At 40.4% G+C, this 27840-nt stretch overlaps 1 protein-coding gene across 1 annotated transcript in view; it reads right to left on the reverse strand.

The window, feature by feature from the left end:
• Positions 1-27840, reverse strand: part of LOC126236387 (probable aconitate hydratase, mitochondrial) — a 131961-nt gene that overhangs the window by 39746 nt on the left and 64375 nt on the right. Inside the window, exons 6-9 of the mRNA XM_049945673.1 lie at positions 26198-26348; positions 18794-18969; positions 10227-10356; positions 5604-5761 (exon numbers count right to left, since the gene is read on the reverse strand). Of these exons, the coding sequence (XP_049801630.1) occupies positions 5604-5761; positions 10227-10356; positions 18794-18969; positions 26198-26348 (615 nt within the window). The remainder of the gene's footprint in view (positions 1-5603; positions 5762-10226; positions 10357-18793; positions 18970-26197; positions 26349-27840) is intronic.

Here is a 27840-nt window from a genome sequence, read left to right on the forward strand (position 1 = left end):
AACTTGTCAAGCCACCTTCCCAGATATCTACCTCCACCTTTCAGATGGCTCCATAAATACGACTATCCATATCAAGTGCATCAACCACCAACAATACTTCTATTCCATGTCAAAAAGTCTCTTCTTTACAGCCTCGCAATCTGTAGACACTGCATATGCAGTGAAAAGCAGGAGCTGCCAAAGTGTGCTGATAACCTTACCAGAGCCTTTACTAATGGACAACATCCTATCCATCTTCCCCATAAACAAGTCTTCTGTGTTATCTGCTTCTCAGACAACAGTAAAACTTTTAACCAGCAACTGACCAGCACTCCTCAGCTCACTCAGTATCACCCTGGCCTTGAGAAGCTCCACCACGTCCTTCACCAAGACTCTACCTCTTGTCATGGCCTGAGATGTGGGATATTCCACCGAAACTCCTGCCCAAAACGCCCAAAGTAGTGCTCTGTCACCCATGCAATCTACAGAATACGCTTTTCCATTCCTATTCCAATCCTACTCAAAATCCTGGAACCTATGGATGGTCCTCTTGTCATGGAGCCATGTGCAAGACCTGTCCCATACGCACACCTACCTCCTCCTACTGCAGTCCACAGGATTTTTCCACTCAATAAAAGATGGTACCAAGTGCTCTCTCTCTCTCTCTCTCTCTCTCTCTCTCTCTCTCTCTCTCTCTCTCTCTCTCTCTCTCCCCCCCCCCCTCCAACTCCTCCCTTTCAATACCTCATTTTCTCTCTCCCTCTCTCTTTATCTTCACCTTTCTCTCCTCTCCCCACCCACCCCCACCCCCTGCTCAGGTCCCACCACCCTGCATTTATTTTTGCCATACCCTGTGCACTCTTTTCATCTTGTTGTGTCACTACCGAGTCACCTGTTCGAAGACCTTTCCTGCTACACACTCCCTACATCCTTCATTACACCCAACTCATCTCTATCTGCTCAGGCCACTGCTCTCAGTAATCAAGTATCAATAATTAGTCTTTCCATGTCCGTGTGTGTGTGTGTGTGTGTGTGTGTGTAATGCTAAAAGAATCGGGGCTCGAAAGCTATGTGAATGCAGTTTTCTGGTTGGTTTTATTTTTAAAGGGATCAAACTGTGTGGTCATCGGTCCCTTGTTCCACTGAACCAAGTCCATGGCATAAAACAGAAAACAAACAGTACACACCACAGGAATTCTAGATGGAAAAAACACGAAGCTGAACACACTGGGGGGCAACAGAAGACAAGAAAAGCACAGACACGCAAGAAACAAGCAAAAGAGCTTAAAACAGTACAGCAGATGTCCCGGGCTGGCTGATCATGAGGATAAAAAAAGTATGAGCCAGCCACTCTGCAACACATTAAAATTTCCAACCTAAAAGTACATTCGATTCCGAAATACTATGGAATATGGAAGAAAGTCCTATCCCGGACGAGCCCCCAATTGCAACTGAACTCGGGCTCGTTTACTACCTATTTTTTCACGTGGCTCATCTGTAAAGGGGGTTGGTAGTAAACGGTTGCATTTGCGCCCCTATTATTGAGTCTGATATTGGCTAGCTTTTGAAGAGCAGTGAATTGAACTATACACGTTCAGATTGAAACTTATTTATTCAAAAGAAACACTTTAACGTTGTGGCCATGCATTTTTCAGTTCACAAATAATAATAATCGGTGCAATTCGTACTCTGTTTGTCTCACACCCACACACTTTCACTTTGTTCCTTCGCATACCCTGCCGTCCATGCTTGCACTCGCGGCACTTTGCCGCTCCCAACTCACCACCACAACGGCCAACGACAAAAGACCCCGATTTTCCCGCTCACATCCACAGTCCTGAGTCGGGTCACATGACACCACAGTAGTCAAAATAATTGCTAAACATGGCCACAATTCGTTTACAATATTTTATAATATTTAAATACTTAAATCTAAATACATTATATAATTTTACAAATTATCACCACACTTATATAATTCATTGCAATTAAAAGAAAACCAAAACACTATCCAACGGAACTACAACGTCCATCAAAACACAAACAAGTATTTTCCGGTCTATTTTGCCCAGCATATTGTCTCTGCTGCCGTGCTTTGAATTTTAAATTACTTGAAAGAGTTCCATATTATCCCCTGTTACCTTACACGCCTTTTACTGGGCAGAGGATGCTGTCTGTATTAGGACACCCAGAATGCATCTTGGACAAACTGGCCACCTCCTCATACTTGTCTTCTAAATTGTCAACAAAGAACTGAGGCTTCAAGGTGGTGAAAGATTCCCCCATCAGATCATGTGCAAACTAAAAATCAGGGCAAATATGGCTCGTCCCTTTCTGTAGCCTGACGTTCCTCCCACGGTGTGGCCAGGGAGGATAACGATTTCGGATGATATTTCCTGGCATTGAACTGATGCTTTCCACGCTTTGAGACTGCTGATTGAGGGCCAGCAACAGATGACACACACTGCTCCATTGTGGGTCATCCGCCTTGATGCCACCCACTATGACCAGGGGCTCTCCCCACGGGCGCCACCCCGACACAGCAAAGAGCACCTGGCAGGATGGCCTTTGCCGCGAGTCCTGAAGCCCCAGGTAGACAGGCATCTACCCCTCAGTATACGTGGGGAGTTAGCAGTTCAGGCATCTGCAGTGCGATCCCTGTGTAGTCAGGGGGCTACCACCTAGAGGGTACATGACGACTCCACTACAACGGGCTGGCTACCGTGCTGGATTTTGGGTGTCAAATATCCATTTGTATCGTGAGTGCGAAGAGGGAAGTGCACAACGGAAGGAAGGTATGCTACCCGGAACACGCTGTGGCCAAAGTGACTGCAAGCTCGGTGCGAGTCTGACTCCGTGACAATAGCGAGTGTGCCGGATCTTAGGGCATGATGGATTTATGATGCACCATGTAAGGCATCCTTCCCCAAATGGTACGCACTATTAGAAAATTTTGAAAAGTGGAGGTCGAACCCTTTAGGGGACCATCACATTAAGGCCAAAACATTTGAAACTCCTTTTAGTCGCCTCTTACAACAGGCATGATTACCACGGGCCTATTCTAACCCCCAAACCTGCAGGGGGGCCATTTTCTGTTGAGTGTTCTGTACTCCATTGCATCAATCTGCTACAAGTCAGTGGTTGCCTTTCCCTCATTTTTTGCACTACTTCATCAAGGAATTTCTAATATTGTTACGTAATTCATTAATATTAAAAGTCAGAAATATGGGCCCATTTTGCTTCTTGGAAACACTTTCATTTCTTTTATTTTTGAAAAAAGATATCAAATAGCTGGGGACGCATTAGTTCCACTCTTTTCTGATATCAATTAAAAAGGAAATGATAATTCTTTTGAAAAAGAAGGGATTTTTTTAATTTATTTTTAAGAGGCCAAAAATTTAGCTATTTCCAAACGCAACTTTCCTTTCCACAGTTTGCAAAATAAAACTCTCACCACACCCATAAGATTAATTTTCTCAACATGTTTTGATGAAGACTAATGAGGAGTAGATGGACTTGACTCTGTGGTGTCACTTGACCTAAGGCAAGTTTTTAGACGTCACAAGGTGCTGAATGACCTCTCAGAGGATGCTGACGAAACTGGAACTCTCAATCAGAATGATCAGGCAAATAACTTCCAGAAACCTTGCATTAACCATACAAATATACGTAATCAGTTGTCATCCAATAGAGAATATATTCTACAGTCATACACGAGTTGTAATGGTCCACACTATTTTGAGCTGTGCATGAAGGCTGTACAGCCATGTGTGTGTACTCCAAGCAACTACAGCATTCCAGTTGTATAGGTGGAAGATTTGTTTGAAAAGCTGCAACAAATCTCTCTTCAATATAGGATAGACACTTAAGATTCTCTTAGTTGAACCTTTCACCAGTCTCATTCAGAAAGAGAACATGAATTTCAAATGCATCTTTCGTCATCTTCGATCTTTATTCAGGAGACAATTCTGCAAGAACAGCAGATGTTTCTGTGTATTTCAATCTCACTGGTATTTTTCTTGACCTTGATGTATTTGGGTCTTTCAGATTTACGTTCTTAGAATGATCTTCAGCTTTCTGTAGAAGCATATCAAATGCTTCCACAGTCCATAAACTTTGCCATAAAAAATTTTCTCGAATTTTCCATGGCATTTCAGTTGTAAAACTCACCTAACCGTGTTAAGTAAGCCCTTACGCCAATTACACCAATCAAGAATGTGTTTTATGATCTGAAAATGGCCCATGTGCAGCTAAAACTAGTAACCACATTTTATTTTATTTTATTTATTTTTTTGCAATCTTGACTTCAAAAATTTTTAATTAATACATTATTCATAAGCTAGAGTTTAAGAATGACTCCCTTCACACACTTTTTCTTGCCCGACATATCAACAGCACCATTAAACCAATGGGCACATAGAAATCAGTTCTGGTTAGAGTATTAGAAAGATGTATTCGTTGCCAGTGTTTTTGCTTTGGTGTCTAGCGGACTATATAAGCCCAGAAAAAATTCTTTTACTTCAAACATCTCAGATAAGGTGCAACATCACACACATTGAGTGAACTGCTTCTGATCAGACACACCCATCACTGTATCTAGCGCAATTCCTTAATATACACTTTTTTTATTTTTGCAGAATGTCTCAAATGAATCATAATTATGATATTTCATTTTGTATCGCTGGCACTAACCAACTGCCATGGTGTATTTACCAGAACTGTGTCATGAAGTTTCCAGTGATTATCCCATTACACCTCAGTGTGTTTTCTGTTCTATCAAGGAACCTTAGTTAACTGATAATTGGTAGTAAAGCAGTTCTAGCTTTCTCCTGATCAGCCAGCAGATGTCATACAAGATGGCCACTTGCAGGTGTGCTTTTTTTCTCTTTGCTGAACTACTGCGACAGACTCTCAATGGAAAAAGACTCTTTTCATGTATTTTTAACTTTTATCCAGTTACAGAAACCTTTTTAAAAATGGATGTTTTTACAGTGGTGTTCTATTGCTCACTATGTAGGTAGACCTGATGTAAAGATCCTCCATTCTTCCACAGAAACTTACGACAGGACAGGACAGGACAGGACAGGACAGGACAGGACAGAATGGCGTCAAGGTAGAAGTTATTTAACATTGTCTGACAGATAGTAACTTCCAGGATGTGGGGTGGAGGGCAAGCAGAAACTATCCCCCCCCCCCCCCCCCCACACACACACACACACACAATCCCCACAGTTGGTTTTTTTGCATTGATATAAAATCCTGAAGTGAAATCAGTGCTAATTGAAGAATTAGCCATCACTTCATTCAGTGTACTTATTAGCATGTGTGTATCATGGTCAATAGCAGTAACTCTGACATTCAAGCAACTGCTTCAAAATATAGCTTTAATGTCTCATCTTCCGTGATGATTCAGTTGTAGTTCATTAACTGGACCCTACACCGTAACTATGAAAATAAACTAAATCATATGATGGAATGCAAATTATGAAGGCATGTCCAGCTGATATCTTTGTTTTGCTTTTATGATGCTTGTGTATTTATGGCTATTAATCTGCTTATGAAATATTTAACTACAACATTGTCACAAGACAAGTCTTTATAATTTAACATTGAGCCATACTCACAATTCCATCCCTCTCAATTGTTGCTCGCACTTGTTCAGATCCAGGTGTTACATTGAATGGAATCTTCGATTTGAGTCCATGTTTTAGGGCTTGCTTGACAATACTTGCACATCGGCCCATGTCCTCATAGCTAGAATTTGTGCAACTCCCAATGAGACCTAGAAAGAAGAAGAGTGAAGCACCAATATCAAAATGGCACACGAGTGAATGTAGTCCAAGGTACAAAATTTTCCATGTGAAGTTCTATAATGACAACTTTTTATTACTTTTAGATCATTTACTTTATTTCTGATACTTCATAATACTTGTGAAAGGTATAACAAGTTGTTAAATCTTAAAGAATACATACTAAATGGTTCTAAAGAAAACTTCTGAACACCCAACATAAATAGAGGCATAGTATGAAGACAGAAGCGGTTCCTTACTGACCTAAGATTTTAATTTGTGTAGTCAGTAAATTACTCTTTATAGTGTAGTGCACTACTGCTCTTTGTGCACATTCCATTTTAGCTGTGGATAGACACATTCATAGTAATACGACAGGCACATTCATGTTACTTTTTCACTTACTCCACACAGCAAAAAGTAAATATTTTCATTTTTACTTTTATTTCATAATAGTATGGTTTTGTGTAACCACTGAGCAGACTTATAATCAGTTTCCTTTCACCCTCACTATTTTATCATACGAGGGTAGTCCCAAAAGTAAGGTCTCCTATTTTTTCTAAGTACATAGACCTGTTTATTTCTACAATGGTTCACATCAGTTTACAGCTTTAATATTTAGCTATTTTTCGGCACAACCACAATTTCTGTCGATGCAGTTTTGTAGGTGCTGTGGCAGTTTTTGTATGCCCAAGTCATACCAGCTCACTGCCATGCTGTTCAGAAAGTTACGAAAATCTTCTTTCACCTCGTTGTCAGAGCTGAATCGCTTTCTGTCCAAATGTTCATTTACCCAAGGGAACAGGTGATAGTCACTGGGCGTGCATGGGTGAGCGTTGTCATGGAGAATGTGTGTTCCCTTGCTCAACATTCCTCTTCTCCAGTTCTGAATTGTCCGTTTGAGTTTTTTCAGAGTCTCATAGTACCTGTCAGTGTTAATTGTGGTCCCAGTGGGCATAAAGTCTACCAACAATACCCCTTTCTGATTTCAAAAAACGGTTGTCATGACTTTACCGGCAGATTGTGTGTGTTTGAATTTCTGCAGCTTTGGCGAAGAAGGATGCCGTCACTGGCGTGATTGTTGCTTGGTCTCAGGTGTAAAGTGGTATGCCCAGGTTTCGTCACCTGTGACAATTGAGTCCATAAAGTTGTCCTGTTCGGCTGCAAGGCGGTGAAGAAATGCGCAGGAAGCATCAACTAGTTGCCGCATGTGGTCCTCAGTCAGCATGCATGGCACCCATCTTGCGCACACCTTCCGTTAGTTCAATGTTTCTGTTAAAATTCTGTGAACGGTGCTTCGGGAAACCTCAGGAACCAACGAGCAGAGATCATCCAGCGTGATCCGCCGATCTTCACGCATGCTTTTCTCAACCTTCAACACTGTCTCCTCAGAAATTGATGGTCTCCCACTCCTTTGTTCATCGTTAATCGGTCTGACCAGCTGCAAACTCTCTACGCCACTTATGAACATTTTTGACATCCATGCGCGACTCACCATACACTTACATCAATTGGTGATGGATTTGAATCGGTGCAGTGTCCTTTGCATTCAAAAACCGAATGACTGCGCGCAATTCACATTTGGCAGTAACATCCAATGGGAACTCCATTCTCAACGGCTGCCAAGCCAAGACTGAGCGCCTCAGCACGGCGTGTGCACGTTTACACACAGCTCGTGAAGCACTATTCATAACAGTGTGACCTATTCATAACAGTGTGACCAACTGCCATGCAAACAGAGTTCTGTACTTATAAAAAATAGCAGACCTTACTTTTGGGATTACCCTCGTACATCATAACAAGAGCGGTTCATCAGCAAATGTTAAATTTGGCAAAGTTTACAGTTTCAAATTCCTGAGTGAAGCACCGGGAACAATGTATGTGAAATTTTCTGTGTATGGCGAAGCAGCTCCACTAACAATTGCAAAGTGAGGACGGCTAGCAGATGTTCAGCTCAGAAGTACAGGGAACCAATTCCAGCTGACTCAAAGAAGTTAAAAAAAAAAAAAAAAAAAAAAAAAAAAAAAAAAAAAAAAGCTCCGTCTTTAGGCCACAAGTGGCCCTTCCGGGACCGTCCGGCCGCCGTGTCATCTTCCGAGGAGGATGCGGATAAGGAGGGGCGTGTGGTCAGCACACCGCACTCCCGACCATTAGGACGGTATTCTTTGACCGAAGCCGCTACTAATCGGTCGAGTAGCTCCTCAATTGGCATCACGAGGCTGAGTGCACCCAGGATTTGCAAAATCTACTTCAGTTCATTCCACCAGTGCACCATTCATTTTATAATAGTATTATGTGCAAAGAGAATGGAAGATGTAGAAAGTGGTAGTGACTATGACTGCACTCTTAATGTTGACTGAACAATCTGTGCTTATGACCTACATTTGTTTCATATATCATGTTAAAACACACTTATTATTTATCAGCAGTTATTTACTATCTAATAGGTAAGAATTAATAAATATCATTCTTTACTGATGTATTATACCAAGTTCTAAAGTAAGAAAGTGCTAAGCTACCATTATTTGTGCATGCCTTCATTTAATTGTGATTTACATAAGGATTTTACTATAAACATGCCATAATACCAACTGAAAATATGGAATAACTGACATAAACCAACGTAAGATACTTAAAGTGAAATACGAAAATCTGATTTACAGAATTTTTTGAAACTTTAAAATGCACTTCTCCCAGAATGACAAATGTGTAGGATAGCCCATCTTGCTCACAGCCCTTCATATGTTCTAGGATTAAGTCTGTGACCCTATTGATATCTTCATGATGTTAGTTACCTACCGTATTTACTCGAATCTAAGCCGCACTTTTTTTCCGGTTTTTGTAATCCAAAAAACCGCCTGCGGCTTAGAATCGAGTGCAAAGCAAGCGGGAGTTCTGAAAAATGTTGGTGGGTGCCGCCACAACTAACTTATGCCGTCGAATATATGTAGCGCTACACAGGCATGCTTTGTAGGCACAAAGATAAATACTGGCGCCAAAACCTCTGCATCAATAAATAAATTAAAAAAAAAAAAGTGGAAGACGAGCTTTTTTCTCCGCCCCGAGCTTTGACCACTGCATTTTCATACATTATCCAACGAAGTAAATACAAATTCCGTATCGTTCATCTTCGAATGTAGCAGAATTTCAATGTACTACGAAAATTTGACTGGCAAGACTGTTTGGGATGTTTGTCAATATGGCCAACTCTACGTTCTGAATTTTTTTCCTACATGTGAGAAGAGATGGTTGCTAACAGGAGCTTTTATGAATTGTGAATCACATGTAGTATTCTCTTCGCCATAAGATTAATACGAATATAAACATTTTGCCATGTATTCCTTTGTGTTTCCTGCTATCTCATTTAAATCCTGTCTGCCTAATGAACTACGAAACTAGAGTGAGACAACAGCAAACGCGGAAGAATATACATATCATGTCATGTTTATATTTGTATTATTCTTATGCCTGATAGTGATACAGTCAGAAATGAAGCACGGCAACTGACTAGATTTTTAAATCTAAGATGACTCTAATTTCTGTGCAGAATGTAATGAACTAAAGAGGCACCTACAAAGATTTTCAAACGGAGAAAACTTTTCGCTAAAATTTCGTTCAGAACATCATCTATCATACGCAGTCTATTATTTGGTTCTTGTTGATCATTATCAAAGAAAGCAGTAGTGTAAGTAACAACAAATGTTTCGCTAATGAAACGATTCCTCTCTATTTTTTATTTGTAAGCGGTGGTAGCGCGCACAAAAGCAAGCCACGCCGCGAGCGGCGACAGGCCGTAAACACGCACCTATCAGAATGCGACAAACAATGCATGACACAGTACAGTAATGCATTTTCAGTTTAGAGTGACGTAAACACCTATAACAAAGAGAACGGCACTTATCAGATCAAAGAAAAATAAGCAATCAGTTCAAACCAGACGAAGCACGTGAAAAAGGAAGGGTACCCGTATAAATACGGACGAAGCGCGTGGCGCGTAGCAATGGCTACCTGGTAAACCGTAACTGCTAAGCTTACGACTCGAACCAAACTACTGCAGCTGTATCGTCATTCATTCGACCTAAATTGTGTCTCATATTACAATTAGACGAACTTTGTTTCGATTTGGAGGTGCGACGTAAAACTTGTCTCTCCCCTTGAATTTCGAGTCTCAAATTTCAGGTGCAGCTTAGATTCGGGAAAATTTTTTTTCCTTGATTTTGAGTCTCATTTTTCAGGTGCGGCTTAGATTCGAGTAAATACGGTAATCCAGATACAATATGGTAAACAGTCTGATGACTAACATGATTACACTTTGTACAATTATTGTATTATGTTTAATAGTGATACTATATTTGTTCTGTTTCACCATTCACTTTTGCTTAAGACGTGTAACACGGAAGGTTAGTGTTTATACCGTTTAGTTTCCACTCTCAACATTTTCCTTGTAAAAGTACTTACCCACTCTAATGTCCAAAGGCCATCCTTTCTCCTTAGCTGCTTGACCAACTTTTGAAATAGGATGACATAAATCTGGGGTGAAGGGTCCATTGATGTGTGGTTCTAGTGTGTCCAAGTTCAGCTCTATTGTCTGCAATATGAGCAAAAAATCTGAAGTAAATTATGTATTGGATAGCAATTTATATACACATAAATAAATGGCAAACACTACTTGAACAACATGTAACACAATAATAATGGTACATTTTCTGATCATAACATGGGCTGAAAGAGAACAAAGTACTTAACAAAAAGTAAGAAACTAACAATGACATGAATGAATTTACCGATTTGTCTTGAAATTGTGAAGGAGAATCAAGCAAGTGTGTTTCATAGCGCAAAGAAATGTACAAAGATTCAGAAGTTTATGTTTATGTGGACAATATTGTTACCTAAAAAGAATAAAAATTTCATTACTATTTTCTAGCTATGTAATGATACAAGAAATGAGTAACAGGTTTAAAGTTCCAGTCTTGCAATTTGATAAAATTGGCAGTTTCTTCAACATAAGCAAAGTACAAACAACTTTCTGGGAAGAACAACCAAACCAAAGAGACATTGTGTGTAACATAAAAAACACTCAATAACCATTCAAATTACTATAAACATTTTAACAAATAAAACTTATAACAATTAAGAGAGTCAAGAACAATAAGGTGTTTCCAAAACCCAGATAGCTGTATGAAGGTGCTTTAGTCACAACTAATGTTTTTCACGTCAGCAGACTCATCTTCAGGTTTATCTGCCAAAACTACAAATCTCTTTGGGGAGGGGGGGGGAGGGCAAGGTGCGGAGTATCCGGCCAGAGAGGGGGGACGCGACGGAGCACCAGCCGGCCAGCCGGAGATGGGGAGAGGGGAGAGGAGCAGCCAGCCAGAGAGAGAGAGAGAGAGAGAGAGAGAGAGAGAGAGAGAGAGAGGGGCGATCGGCCGGACAGAGAGAGTGTCAGACAGAGTGGTCCAACAGAGAGAGGGGTGGAGCACAGACAGAGAGGGGGGAGGACAGACAGATGGGGGGGGGGGCAGCCAGGCAGACACACGGAGGGAGGGGGGGTGGAGCAGACAGGCAGAGAAGGGGTGGAGCACACAGATACCGCCAGACAGGGGAAGAAGCAGACAGAAAGAGGGGGGAGGGGGGTGTATGGACTGTTGTCCTGCCTAGAGGAGCCGGCTGTCCTGACCACGGCACGACGACACGTGGTGCATGTAGGGCACAAGTATGGGTGTAAAGTCACCTTCTCGGCCATGGAGGATGTTGATAGAGCACAGTTGTACAGTTTGAGGTTGGAGGGGGTGGACAGAAAGAGAGGGGCAGCGAGCTTTTCACGTGCCAGCGCGTTACCGAACTCGACTGAGGATGAAGCAATGCTTTCAGAGTAGACTGCTGTAACAAACATACTTCTCACACAGATCACCGTTGTCCAATGCAGACTGCAACCACCCACCCACCCAATACCCCCCCAACACACTGTCCACATTACACTAAATTATTCTCCAATTTATATTTAACAATAAAATAAACAGGATGGCAGATATACGAACTGCAATTATCTAATTTCTTGGCATACAGGGCCTGTGTGCAAACTTTAAATCTGTTAATTGAACTTCACAGAACAAAGATCAGCAAAGGTGTAGGCATACTTCCATTGGACACAGCCTGGAAACAGGTCACCTGGACTGATGATCAAAGTAGACATTAAAACATATCAATGACACTTAAGAGTATGTCCAACAATGAGTTGATGATGCACCTTGCTTGCCAACGGGACAACATTTAGTAGGGGTGCTCCTATGTGGGCGATGTTTCAACGATGCTCTACAGAGGAACCTACTGTTGCAGCACACACACATATATACAGGGTGTTTATAAATGAATATCGGGGTTTTAACGCTTTATAATATTTATTATATTAAACTTACAGTTATAAATGATATGTCAAATGAAATAGCAACTCAAATAGTTTTACCAAGAACCTTATAAATGTTCAATGTGAGCACCATTTGTCACAAGGCACACATCAAGTCTATAGCCGAGTTCTTCCCAAACATTGACAAATGTGTCATCAGTGATTGTAGCAACAGCTGCTTCAATCCGGTTTCTTAATTCAAGGAGGTCTGCTGGTAGCGGAGGCATGTACACACGATCCTTGATGAAGCCCCAAAGGAAAAACTCGCATGGCATTAGGTTGGGTGAACGTGGAGGCCATGCAAAGCAAGCCCTGTCATTGGGCCTCTTGCGGCCTATCCAGCACTTGGGTACAGTGAAGTTTAACCAATGTTCAGTGGATTGCGGCAGAAACATTGCGCGATGGTGCCAAACACAACTGTTTGAGTTGCTCTTTCATTTGACATACCATTTATAACTGTAAGTTTAATGTAATAAATATTATAAAGCATTAAAACCCCTGATAATTATTTATAAACACCCTGTATATTCGTTCAATGATAGCTGCTGACATGCAAGTGCATTTACAGCTAGGCAATGCACTACCACCAAATTGGGTCAAAAATGGTTCGAGAAATTGAGGTGTAAAGGTGTGTGTACTTGCCCCAATTATTTGATCTAGCTGAGCATATTTGTGACAAGAAGTAAATTATGATCACTTTTGGAATTGCTCCAAAATATGGACAGTGGTTGAGTCGTAATGAAGCAATGTGGTTTCCAAAAACTTTGAGTATCTTATGAAGTCCATGCAAGGATGCACTACTGCTGTTATCAGGACAAACGACAATCTCAGCCTATTTATCAGGTAGACATAAACAGTTACATCTACATACATAATCCGCAATCCACCATATGGTGCGTGTCGGAAGGTACCTCATACCACAACTATCATCTTCTCTCCCTGTTCCACTCCCAAACAGAATGAGGGAAAAATGACTGCATATATGCCTCTGTACGAGCCCTAATCTCTCTTATCTTATCTTGGTGGTCTTTCCGCGAAATGTAAGTTGGCGGCAGTAAAATTGTACTGCAGTCAGCCTCAAATGCTGGTTCTCTTAATTTCCTCAGTAGCGATTCACGAAAAGAACGCCTCCTTTCCTTTAGATATTCCCACCCAAGTTCCTGAAGCATTTTCGTAACACTCGCGTGAAGATCAAACCTACCAGTAGAAATCTAGCAGCCCGCCTCTGAATTGCTTCTATGTCCTCCCTCAATCCGACCCGATAGGGATCCCAAACGCTCGAGCAGTACTCAAGAATAGCTCATATTAGTGTCTTATAAGACAGAAGAACCACATCTTCCCAAAATTCTACCAATGAACCAAAGACGACTATCCGCTTCCCCACAACTGCCATTACATGCTTGTCCCACTTCATATCGCTCTGCAATGTTACGCCCAAATATTTAATCGACATGACTGTGTCAAGAGCTACACTACTAATGGAGTATTCAAACGTTTCAGGATTCTTTTTCCTGTTCATCTGCATTAATTTACATTTATCTGTATTTAGAGTTAGCTGCCATTCTTTACACTAATCACAAATCCTGTCCAAGTCATCTTGTATCCTCCTACAGTCACTCAATGACGACACCTTCCCGTACACCACAGCATCATCAGCAAACAGCCGCACATTGCTATCCACCCTATCCAAAAGATCATTTATGTCGATAGAAAACAACAGCGGACCTACCACACTTCCCTGGGGCATTCCAGATGATACCCTCACCTCCGATGAACACTCACCATCGAGGACAACGTACTGGGTTCTATTACTTAAGAAGTCTTCGAGCCACTCACATACTTGGGAACCGATCCCATATGCTCGTACCTTAGTTAGGAGTCTGCAGTGGGGCACCAAGTCAAATGCTTTCTCGAAGTCAAGAAATATGGCATCCGTCTGATACCCTTCATCCATGGTTCGCAAGATGTCATGTGAAAAAAGGGCGAGTTACGTTTCGCAGTAGCGATGCTTTCTAAAGCCGTGCTGATACATGGACAGCAACTTCTCTGTCTCAAGGAAATTCATTATATTCGAACTGAGAATATGTTCGAGAATCCTGCAACAAACCAATGTTAAGGATATTGGTCTAATTTTGAGGATCCATCCTCCTACCCTTCTTATATACAGGCGTCACCTGCGCTTTTTTCCAGTCGCTCGGGACTTTACGTTGGGCAAGAGATACATGATAAATGCTAGCTAAATAAGGAGCCAATGCAGTAGAGTACTGTCTGTAAAACCGAATTGGAATCCCATCAGGACCTGGCGATTTATTTACTTTCAACCCATTCAGCTGCTTCACAACCGGAGGGATGTCTATCATTATGTCCTCCATACGGGAATCTGTACGAGACTCAAACGGCGGTATGTTTGCACGATCCTCCTCCGTGAAAGATTTCTCAAATGCTAAATTTAAAATTTCAGCTTTTGTTTTGCTGTCTTCCGTTGCCAGGCCAGACTGATCAGTGAGTGACTGAATGGAAGCCTTCGACCCGCTTACCGATTTTACGTAAGACCAGAATTTCCTTGGGTTTTCAGCAAGATCTTTTACTAAGGTATGACTGTGGTAGTGGTTGTATGCTTCGGGCATCGATCTGTTTACAGCAGCACGAATCTTTACTTACTTTTTCTTGTCCTCATTCTCCCGATCTTTCTTGTACCGCGAGTGCAACTGTCTTTGCTTCCTGAGCATTCTCCGAATTGCGCTGTTAAACCACGGTGAGTCTTTTCCGTCCGTAACCCACTTTTGCAGCACATAATTGTCCAATGTGTGATTTACAATGTGTTTAAAATTTGCCCATAATTCTTCCATGTCCATCATACCGGAAGTAAATGAAGTCGATTCATTTACTAAGTAGGATGCTAACAACTGCTTATCTGCTCTTTCTAGTAAGAATACTCTCCTAGCCTTCTTGACCGACATTTTAAATTTCATGACCATAGTCGTAATGACAACATCACGATCACTAACCCCTGTCTCAACACTGACACCGTCGATGAGGTCTGGTCTGTTCATGGCTACCAGATCTAAAATATTTCCATTACGCGTTGGCGGTCGATTTAGCTGCTCAAGACAGTTTTCGGATAATGTGTTCAAAAGTAATTCACACGACGACTTGTCTGTACCACCTGTAATGAATCCATAGATATCCCAGTCTATACTAGGTTGGTTGAAGTCACCTCCGACTAATATAGCATGATCCGGGTACTTCTGCGATACAGAATGTAGACTCCCTTCGAATGATTCTAGAACTTTCATGGTGGAACCTGGTGGCCAGTAATAACACCCCACAATTAACTTTATTTCCCCTAGCCCTGTTAAACGTGTCCAGGTAACTTCACAATCACACTCTACTCCTAATGAGTGAACGCTCAGCTGTATACGAACGAACTTCAAGTGAGCCACAGAACCAAACTGTCTGGAAATCTGAGATCAGCCTGTAATTAAAAATGTATGTGGTGTAATCAAACAGCAATGGGAACTTTTTAATTTCACAGGTTTTACACATCCGATTTTCAATTTTTTTCTCATTCACACACGTTTTTAATGTATATTTGCATTTTCAGTTGTTTTGAATATATAGTTTATTGTTGACAGTTTAATAGGTTATACATGTTTTTGAATGCTCAGGGGATTTTTACTTTCAAAAATGATGGGTCAAAGAATTTGCATTAAATTTTGCTTGTAAAATGGAATAAAGAACAGCACCGCATATGAAATACTGACTGTGGCTTTTGGCTTGTCTGCTATGGGCAAGACAGAAGTTTACAAGTGGTGTAAAAGTTTCAAAGAGGGTTGAGAAGACATTTAAGATGACAACCACCAAGCAAATCAATTACTGATGACAATATGGAAGAAGTAAAGAAAATGGTGCTGGAAAATTGCTGAATCACTATCTGAGAGGTTGCTGATGATGTCGGCATATCCTATGGCTCATGCCAAGCAATGTTTTTGGATTTTTGGGCATGAAATGTGTAGCAGCAAAGTTTATCCCAGAATTTTAATTTTGACTAAAAAGAAGTCACTTAAACATCACTCCGGAATTACTGAATAACGTTGACAATGATCCAGAATTTCTAAAGATGGTTACAATAGGTGACAAAACATGGGCAATACAGATATAATGTCTAAACCACGACCCAAACATTCCAGTGCAAACTGCCTGAAGAGCAAACACCAAAAAAATTGGCAAGTTTGATCATACGTGAAGGTGGTTCTCACTGTTTTCTTAGATTACTTTGGGATAGTGCATTTTGAGTTCCTGCCTTCTAGCTGTACAGACAATAAGTAACACTACCTGGAAGTTTTGCACCATTTTCATGTAGCAATCCAAAGAAATTGACCACAATAGTGGTAAAACAACTCATGGAGATTGCGTCATGATAATGTTCCCACACTGATCTCAGTCCTTATTCGTGATTTTTTGGCTAAAAACAAAACCGGTATGTTGTCTCAGCCACCATATTAACCAGACGTGGACCCCTACGACTTCTTTCTATTCCAGAGGCTGAAGAGGACGACGGAAGGACGTCGTTTTGCCACCACTGATGACGAAAAAGAAGTTCCAGAAGTGTTTCCAAGACTGGAGAAAGTGGCTGCCACGATTTTATTACATCTGAGGAGGGATTACTTTGAAGGGGACAAATGTGGTGTTGTTGAACACACAAAGATTCTTTAAGGAAAAAATGCTGTTACTTTTTAATCACATCTATTTGATAAATCAAGTCATTAATTGCATGAAGTTGCAGGGACACAGAATGCGAAATTTTGTTGAAATATACGAGTGTACCCAGTATTTAGTGCAAAAGTAAAAGTAAAACAAAAATCTAGCTATCAGCACACAAAACAACATTGTATCATACTAAAGTTGAAGAGTGTGTGTGTGTGTGTGTGTGTGTGTGTGTGTGTGTGCGCTCTCTCTCTCTCTCTCTCTCTCTCTCTCTCTCTCTCTTTCAGTGTATTAATTTATACAGCAGCTTAAAAATAGAACTTTAGTGCTGGAATAAATATGAATGACGAGTCAGATTTCAAATGAATGATCAAGTAGCGTTAGATCAAGTCGAACTTCTGAAAGTGTTTCGATATTCATTTCCATTTTGAGTACATACAATGCCTGTTCTTAATGTTTGTGCTAACTGCAAATATAACATGAATCAGTGCACTGTTTATTTTTATTGTTGGCAATTCATTTTGATTTCCTACTTGTCAACAGTAACAAATTCATGGATTTTATTATTTGGATGCCACTGATTTTGTATCATCTATTACGGGTAGGAGGATATAAGATGAACATCAACAAAAGCAAAACAAGGATAATGGAATGTAGTCGAATTAAGTCAGGTGATGCTGAGGGAATTAGATTAGGAAATGACACACTTAAAGTAGCAAAGGAGTTTTGCTATTTGGGGAGCAAAATAACTGATGATGGTCGAAGTAGAGAGGATATAAAAAGTAGACTGGAAATGGCAAGGAAAGAGTTTCTGAAGAAGAGAAATTTGTTAACATCGAGCACAGATTTAAGTGTCAGAAAGTCGTTTCTGAAAAGTTTGGACAAGAAGAGAATAGAAGCTTTCGAAATGTGGTGCTACAGAAGAATGCTGAAGATTGGATGGGTAGATCACATAACTAATGAGGAGGTATTGAATAGAACTGGGGAGAATAGGAGTTTGTGGCACAACTTGACAAGAAGAAGGGACTGGTTGGTAGGACATGTTCTGAGGCATCAAGGGATCACAAATTTAGCATTGGAGGGCAGCATGGAGGGTAAAAATCATAGAGGGAGACCAAGAGATGAATACACTAAGCAGATTCAGAAGGATGTAGGCTGCAGTACGTACTGTGAGATGAAGAAGCTTGCACAGGATGGAGTAGCATGGAGAGCTGCATCAAACCAGTTTCTGGACTGAATACCACAACAACAACAACAACAACAACAACAACAACAGTATGATTATGTGAAAGTTTTATGAACCTCATGAGGGTCCATGAAGAAAAACGGGCTGTTAAAATTTTTTACTGGACAGCAGCTGTTAGTGGTAAATCAAGACCTTTCAAATACCTTACAAGCAGTGGGGTACCACTTTTTTAAAATGTCATTTCATGCCAGCTGGTCTGATGGGTTATTCTGTTGTAATTATACAATTTATTTTCCTGTTACAAGTATATCTATTCTAATGTGCAAGTGAAGAAATCACCTGACATATGACGTCTCATCACAGTTAAACATCGCAAAATCACTTAAGTGACTGGCATAGATTTAATTGATGCTACAGATTACACATTGGAAGTGACCTCTGTTCATACACTTCATGAACAGTAAGATAATATTTGACCATGAAAAAGGTAGATAAGCTTAGTGCAGCGAGATTCTGCTAGCTTCTTAGATTCATATAATTGGTATATACCAACTTTTTGTTGGAAGTGGGGAAAAGTACTATCACTCAGTTTTGTTAATTTAATCTACAAACCTTAAATGATCCCTGCCAACAGCAATGTTACAATAAAATGTGTGTGGGGCAGGAGGGAGGGAGGAAGAGGAGGAAACAGGTGAAGAGAAGGGAGGGGGGGGGGGAGGGTAATTATACCTGATCATAAGGTGCTCCTGGATCTGCAGAGAAAAGTGACTTAACATATTTGTCTGCCTCCTCAGCAATATCCTTTCTATTTGTGGCTACCAAATAGTCTCTCATACGCCGATTATATGGGAAAATTGAAGTGGTTGCACCAATCTCAGCACCCATGTTACAAATAGTGGCCATACCTGTAACAATGCAATACCTGTAATTAGCATATAAACAAAGTTCTTGAAGAGTTGAGGGAAACACAAACATCCTCGATTTCAATAGAGGAATGAAATTATTTTTCATCACCAATATTCATCGTACAGTCCAATAACTTGCAAACAAAGATGACTTGAAGGAAGGTGTAGATGAATAATGTAACTGTAGTATGTATTAGTACTGAGTCAATATCACAACTTTGAAGTTGACAGTACTATATGATATAAATGTTTACATCCATAACATTTACTCGAGTACAATTTTCTTGCCCATGGTTTTCAAAGGAACAAAACTTAATATATAAATCAATAATCAGTGAGCATACGGCATGGCAAAACAAAATACCAATGTGGTTAATAAAAGAGAGGATGTTAGATCCAGAAGTGTTGAGATCAGTGTCCAGAAGGCCACTTACAAACTGAACTCTTCTCTACGGAAGATGCAAAAAATTCTCTCTCTTACTTCAGCTTGAACTGTTTCTCAGTGCTATCAGTTTCCAGCTTGCCACCATATTTATTTACACAATTATTTCCACATTATTGAAGTTCTTATGGTGTGAAACAACCTTAAGCACTGCAAAAGTCAACGCAAAAACTGGAAAACCATTACGAAGGGCCATGTTAACAGCAATCACGAGTTATGATGGGTGGCTAAGATGGCAAAACAATAGTTTATTCTCAATGGGCAATAACAATACATGCTTCTGACTGTGGTGACAAATCTAAATTTGTAACATGAGCAACTACACTTATGTAAGTGTATGCCTATGAAAAGAAACCTTATTTCTGGACAATAACATTGCTTGTTCATGGCATAGCTCTGACGATTCATACCTAGCCTAGACAGTGGGCTATACTACAGCACCAACTGCTATCAAAATTTTATTATTTTGAATTTAATGCATTTATTTGAACAATACAAGTAAATACATAAGTTGTATATACAAAGTCTCAATATGGAGATAAGGATGAAAACATCATATGAACATTGAGCAATTTGTACTTTCCAGCATGCAAAGGTCATCTGGTTAAGAGCTGCAGAACAATAACAATAACAATGATGATAATAATAATAATAATAATAATAATAATAATAATGTTGTTCTGCCAGTCGTAAAAGGCGACGAAAAGAACAAACCACTAATAGGGCTAACCCCCCTTTTAGTGTGATTAGTTGGTTCAGGACAGAACTAATGAAGCCTCGGATAAGCGCCGTCATGGTCGGGGACGACGCTTGAACCCTATGCCCGCCCACAATGGTAACGACACTGCTAGCCAACTGGAAAATGATTTAAATCCAAATAGAGGTGTTTTGCAGGATATGCTTCCTGCAACCACCCTAGAAGGAAAACAAAGACAGAGGATGAGATAGTCAGATGAAGTTAATCGACACCTCATGTTCTGTTATTACCAAGCAACAAACCTAGGAACCAACACAACTGGATACAAATCACAAGTATACACAACATTTATTACCAGATACCCAGAATTAAAATTTTTAACAGAACAACGACTAGCTGATCAGATCCGTGTAATAATAAAAAATAACAGGATACCCCAGTCAGAATTAGAAAACATCAAACAACAAGTACAACAAATACTGGAACAAAATAATGTGCAATCAGAAGAAGAAGAAAATACAGTAATGGACTCAAACATCCCAGAGCAAACAAACAAAGAACAACACGCATCGATTAAACAATCGAAGGAAAACGAAATCTGCGACAGCCACCAGAACAAGCACAAATAGAACTCGAAGTGACACACACGTTAGATATAGAAGAAAAATTTCAGCTGACATATATAGAATACAAAGACACAAATACAGACATTAGACCATTCTTGCATAGACCGCCAAATAACCCACAAGTCGAAACAACAATAAAAACTATCAACACAATCATACACAACAAAATAAATGAAAACACAACTATGGAAGAGTTACAACTACTGGTTTATATAGGAGCACTCACTACACTAGATATACACACTAGGCAGAGACAGAACCAACCAACACACAGAAGAAACCCACAAAACCAGCATGGCAACACAGGCTACAGATCAGAATAGAAAAACTGAGACGAGACATCGGACAGCTAACACAGTTTATAAGAAATGAAATATCAGACAAAAAACGAAATAGGTTAGGTAAAATCTCACAACAAGACGCGATTGAGCAATTAGATGAAAAGAAGCAGAAATTACAAGCATTGGCCAAACGACCTAGAAGATACAAAAAAAGTGAAAATAGAAGGAAACAAAACCAAACATTTAACACAAACCAAAAGAAATTTTACCAGACAGTTGATAACACACACATTAAAATAGACAATCCACCAAACATAACAGACATGGAACACTTCTGGAGCAACATATGGTCAAACCCAGTACAACATAACAGGCATGCACAGTGGATACAAGCAGAAACAGACACATACAAGATGATACCACAAATGCCTGAAGTGATAATTTTGCAACATGAAGTCACCCAAGCAATTAATTCTACTCACAATTGGAAAGCCCGTGGAAAAGATAAAATAGCAAATTTCTGGCTAAAGAAGTTCACCTCAACACATTCACATCTAACTAAATTATTTAACAGTTGCATTGCAGACCCATACACATTCCCTGATACACTTACAGAAGGAATAACCTATCTGAAACCTAAAGATCAAGCAGACACGGCAAACCTAGCTAAATATTGCCCCATAACATACCTAATATACAAAGTATTAACTTCAGTCATTACACAGAAATTAATGACACATACAACACAGAACAAAATTACAAATGAAGAACAAAAAGGCTGTTGCAAAGGAGCATGAGGATGTAAAGAGCAACTGATAATAGATGCAGAGGTGACATATCAAGCTAAAACTAAACAAAGGTCGCTACACTACGCATACATTGATTACCAAAAAGCTTTTGATAGCGTACCCCACTCATGGTTACTACAAATATTGGAAATATACAAAGTAGATCCTAAATTGATACAGTTCCTAAACATAGTAATGAAAAATTGGAAAACCACACTTAATATCCAAGCAAATTCAAATAATACATATCACAGCCGATACAGATTAAGCGTGGAATATACCAAGGAGACTCATTAAGTCCTTTCTGGTTCTGCCTTGCTCTGAACCCACTATCCAACATGCTAAATAATACAAATTATGGATACAATATTACTGGAACATACCCACACAAAATCACACATTTGCTATACATGTATGATCTAAAACTATTGGCAGCAACAAATCAACAACTCAACCAATTACTAAAGAAACAGAAGTATTCAGCAATGATATAAATATGGCTTTTGGAACAGACAAATGTAAGAAAAATAGCATAGTCAAGGGAAAACACACTAAACAAGAAGATCACATATTGGATAACAACAGCGACTGCATAGAAGCGATGGAAAAAACAGATGCCTATAAATATCTAGGATACAGACAAAAAATAGGAATAGATAATACAAATATTAAAGAAGAACTAAAAGAAAAATATAGGCAAAGACTAACAAAAATACTGAAAACAGAATCGACAGCAAGAAACAAGACAAAAGCTATAACTACTTACGCTATACCAATATTGACCTACTCATTTGGAGTAGTGAAATGGAGTGACACAGACCTAGAAGCACTCAATACACTTACACGATCACAATGCCACAAATATACATTCAGCAACAGAAAGATTCACATTAAGAAGAAAGGAAGGAGGAAGGGGATTTATCAACATAAAAAACCTACATTATGGACAGGTAGACAATTTAAGAAAATTCTTTCTAGAACGAGCAGAAACTAGCAAAATACACAAAGCAATCACTCATATAAATACATCGGCTACACCACTACAATTTCATAACCACCTCTACAACCCTTTAGATCACATAACATCAACAGATACGAAGAAAGTAAATTGGAAAAAGAAAACACTACATGGCAAGCACCCGTATCATCTAACAAAGCCACACATCAATCAAGACGCATACAACACATGGCTAAGAAAAGGCAATATATACAGTGAGACGGAAGGATTCATGATTGCAATACAGGATCAAACAATAAACACCAGATATTACAGCAAGCATATTATTAAAGATCCCAGTACCACAACAGATAAATGCAGACTTTGCAAACAACAAATACACTCCTGGAAATGGAAAAAAGAACACATTGACACCGGTGTGTCAGACCCACCATACTTGCTCCGGACACTGCGAGAGGGCTGTACAAGCAATGATCACACGCTCGGCACAGCGGACACACCAGGAACCGCGGTGTTGGCCGTCGAATGGCGCTAGCTGCGCAGCATTTGTGCACCGCCGCCGTCAGTGTCAGCCAGTTTGCCGTGGCATACGGAGCTCCATCGCAGTCTTTAACATTGGTAGCATGCCGCGACAGCGTGGACGTGAACCGTATGTGCAGTTGACGGACTTTGAGCGAGGGCGTATAGTGGGCATGCGGGAGGCCGGTTGGACGTACCGCCGAATTGCTCAACACGTGGGGCGTGAGGTCTCCACAGTACATCGATGTTGTCGCCAGTGGTCGGCGGAAGGTGCACGTGCCCGTCGACCTGGGACCGGACCGCAGCGACGCACGGATGCACGCCAAGACCGTAGGATCCTACGCAGTGCCGTAGGGGACCGCACCGCCACTTCCCAGCAAATTAGGGACACTGTTGCTCCTGGGGTATCGGCGAGGACCATTCGCAACCGTCTCCATGAAGCTGGGCTACGGTCCCGCACACTGTTAGGCCGTCTTCCGCTCATGCCCCAACATCGTGCAGCCCGCCTCCAGTGGTGTCGCGACAGGCGTGAATGGAGGGACGAATGGAGACGTGTCGTCTTCAGCGATGAGAGTCGCTTCTGCCTTGGTGCCAATGATGGTCGTATGCGTGTTTGGCGCCGTGCAGGTGAGCAACACAATCAGGACTGCATACGACCGAGGCACACAGGGCCAACACCCGGCATCATGGTGTGGGGAGCGATCTCCTACACTGGCCGTACACCACTGGTGATCGTCGAGGGGACACTGAATAGTGCACGGTACATCCAAACCGTCATCGAACCCATCGTTCTACCATTCCTAGACCGGCAAGGGAACTTGCTGTTCCAACAGGACAATGCACGTCCGCATGTATCCCGTGCCACCCAACGTGCTCTAGAAGGTGTAAGTCAACTACCCTGGCCAGCAAGATCTCCGGATCTGTCCCCCATTGAGCATGTTTGGGACTGGATGAAGCGTCGTCTCACGCGGTCTGCACGTCCAGCACGAACGCTGGTCCAACTGAGGCGCCAGGTGGGAATGGCATGGCAAGCCGTTCCACAGGACTACATCCAGCATCTCTACGATCGTCTCCATGGGAGAATAGCAGCCTCCATTGCTGCGAAAGGTGGATATACACTGTACTAGTGCCGACATTGTGCATGCTCTGTTGCCTGTGTCTATGTGCCTGTGGTTCTGTCAGTGTGATCATGTGATGTATCTGACCCCAGGAATGTGTCAATAAAGTTTCCCCTTCCTGGGACAATGAATTCACGGTGTTCTTATTTCAATTTCCAGGAGTGTAGAAACAGTAGATCACATCACAAGCGGATGTACAATACTAGCAAATACACAATACCCCAGAAGACATGACAATGTAGCAAAAATAATACATCAACAGCTTGCCTTACAACATAAACTTATAAAACAACAAGCTCCCACATACAAGTATGCACCACAAAATGTACTGGAGAATGATGAATACAAATTATACTGGAACAGAACCATTATAACAGATAAAACAACACCACATAACAAACCTGACATCATAATCACCAATAAAAAGAAGAAATTAACACAACTAATCGAAATATCCATACCAAATACAACAAATATACAAAAGAAAACAGGAGAAAAAATTGAAAAACACATCCAACTGGCTGAGGAAGTCCTCAGCCAGTTGGATGTATTTTTCAATTTTTTCTCCTGTTTTCTTTTGTATATTTGTTGTATTTGGTATGGATATTTCGATTAGTTGTGTTAATTTCTTCTTTTTATTGGTGATTATGATGTCAGGTTTGTTATGTGGTGACTGGCTGAGGAAGTCCTTGACTTTTTCTCCTGTTTTCTTTTGTATATTTGTTGTATTTCGATTAGTTGCGTTAATTTCTTCTTTTTATTGGTGATTATGATGTCAGGTTTGTTATGTGGTGTTGTTTTATCTGTTATAATGGTTCTGTTCCAGTATAATTTGTATTCATCACTCTCCAGTACATTTTGTGGTGCATACTTGTATGTGGGAGCTTGTTGTTTTATAAGTTTATGTTGTAAGGCAAGCTGTTGATGTATTATTTTTGCTACATTGTCATGTCTTCTGGGACATGTGGCATCAGGATAAAGTTGACATCATACCAATTATACTATCAACTACAGGAGTCATACCACACAATATCCACCAGTACATCAATGCAATACAGCTACATCCAAACTTATACATGCAACTACAGAAATCCGTAATTATTGATACATGTTCAATTACCCGAAAGTTCCTAAATGCAATATAACATATACCATACAGTTAAAAGGAAGTCACGCTTGATCAAGGTCCGCGTCACTTTCCATTTTTGACCAGACATAACGTCTGAGAAAAGAAAGAAATAATAATAGTAATAATAATAAACAGTTCAGGGATTTGCGTGTGTATAATCCTACCAGGCAGAGGGAACATACAAAAGTCATTCATGGTGAATCTTCACATCATTAAGAAGTGACAGTTGAGAGTGATTACTGGATACTACACACCATCCTCCCATTGACCACATCATATTTCCCACAATGGTACATGCCAAAATCAGTTCAATATCACGCACAAGTGCAGTAAGTAAGTTTGTGTATCCTGCTAATTGACATCTGTCTACAAACACTCAACTTTCACATCTGCTCACAAAGAAATGAACACCGCAGTATTACCTAGCTCAGCAGTCAGTTTTGGCAATCACCTCATTGTCACTGACACTTCCTTCCTCAAATTTAAATATACTACATTCAACCTGATGTTTTCTTGAGCAAAGCCACAAATATCCGACTAGTAGAGAAGCGGCATTGTTCTTAATTACTGATTGTAGCAGATGAGACTCCAATTTTTAGATATATTTTCTGCTCCAATTTTTAGATACATTTAGGAGTGTTACGAGCTGCAATATACACACATTACTCACCAGTACACGAAATTGAGTCCACTCCAGGACCATGGTACTCCACAATAGCACCAGTGCCACCTTTCACAGTGAGTATTCCAGCAACTTTCAAAATGATATCTTTGGGCGATGTCCATCCCTTCAACTTGCCTGTGAGATTTACTCCAATCACCTGAAAATGTGATACTAATGTATAACTCTAGAGTATACAGGTAGCATATAAAATTACTCAATACTGAACATTTCCATATGAAAGGCATTAGTTAAAGTGCAAACTTTAGTAAGAAAAGTAACAAAGTTTTAATAAGCAAAGGAATTGTAGGCAGAGTAAATAAGAGGTTTACACATATCTTTCACCATAAACAGCAAAATCAATTCCTTTAGTAACTGCAGCAGCAGGCTATTGTTCTCCATAGTATAAGGCTCTAAATGCAATATGCCAAACATTTTCTGTTCACTACTCAACCAGTCCTTTGAGTAATTTCAGAGCTTACTTGTCATGGTTTACTGAACAGTATGTTCAGTGTTCCACTTCTCATTGCATGTTGTGCTGAATACGAAAATCCTGTCTTCTAGCCCGCCTATTACGACATTTATTTTCTAACACCAATTACATTCCTTAAAGGATTTGCAACTGAGATGACCCCGTTTTTCACCATAACAAAAAATGTGCCTCCTAATTACAAGAAAGCACAGGTCACACCCATCTGCTAGAAGGGTAGCCGAAGTGAACAACTGAACTATCATCCAGTATCATGTACCTGCTGTAGAGTCTTAAAATACAGTGATGTATCTCCACAAGAATTCTCTCTTCCATGCCCATAAGTACTGATTTTTACAGCATCTATCATGCAGAACCTGATTCGTACATTTCTCACAGGACATCCTGAAAGCCATCACCCAAGCCCTTGTGGTAGATGCAGAATTTCTCTACTTACAAAAATGATTTGACTCCACACAAAACACTTCCAGATAAAAGTATGATCACATCTGTTATAGCCAAAATTTGTGACTTAAGTGAGGATTTCTTGGTGGGGAGAAAGTAAAATACGAGGCATGACCATAAAATAAGGTCTCCAATTATATTTTCACATAGGAAACACCTTTACTGACAATGTTACATTGATGGAAAGGCAGGAGTTACAGCTATTTTTCAACGTTATGACCAATGCAACTGAAGCAATTCAGAGGAGGGCAGCAGTTACCAGTAGGTTTGAACAACGCCTAATTGTTATGGAGATGCTTTGGGAACTGAAATGGGGTTTCTTGGAGAGGAGGCAATGTTCTTTTTGAGAAACTATACTGAGAATATTTAGAGAACTGGTATTTAAAGCTGACTGCCAAACTGTTCTACTGCTACCAACGTACATTGTGTTTAAGGACCACAAAGATAAAATATGAGAAATTAGGGTTCATACGGAGGCATATAGACAGTTGCTTCTCCCAAACTCTATTTGTTAGTCAAACAGGAAAGGAAACAACAAGTAGTGGTACAGGGTACCTTCCACCATGCACTGTATGGTAGCTTGCGGGGTATCGACAAAGATGTAGATGTAAATTTACATGTCCTGTGGCATTTTTTGTATACCCTTGCCACAGAACTCTTCTGCCACATTGTGTAAGTAGCACTCAACCTCGTTTTTCAGCTCTTCATTGAACTGGAA

Source organism: Schistocerca nitens, chromosome 2 (assembly GCF_023898315.1).
Source record: "Schistocerca nitens isolate TAMUIC-IGC-003100 chromosome 2, iqSchNite1.1, whole genome shotgun sequence".
NCBI classification, from domain to species: domain Eukaryota; kingdom Metazoa; phylum Arthropoda; class Insecta; order Orthoptera; family Acrididae; genus Schistocerca; species Schistocerca nitens.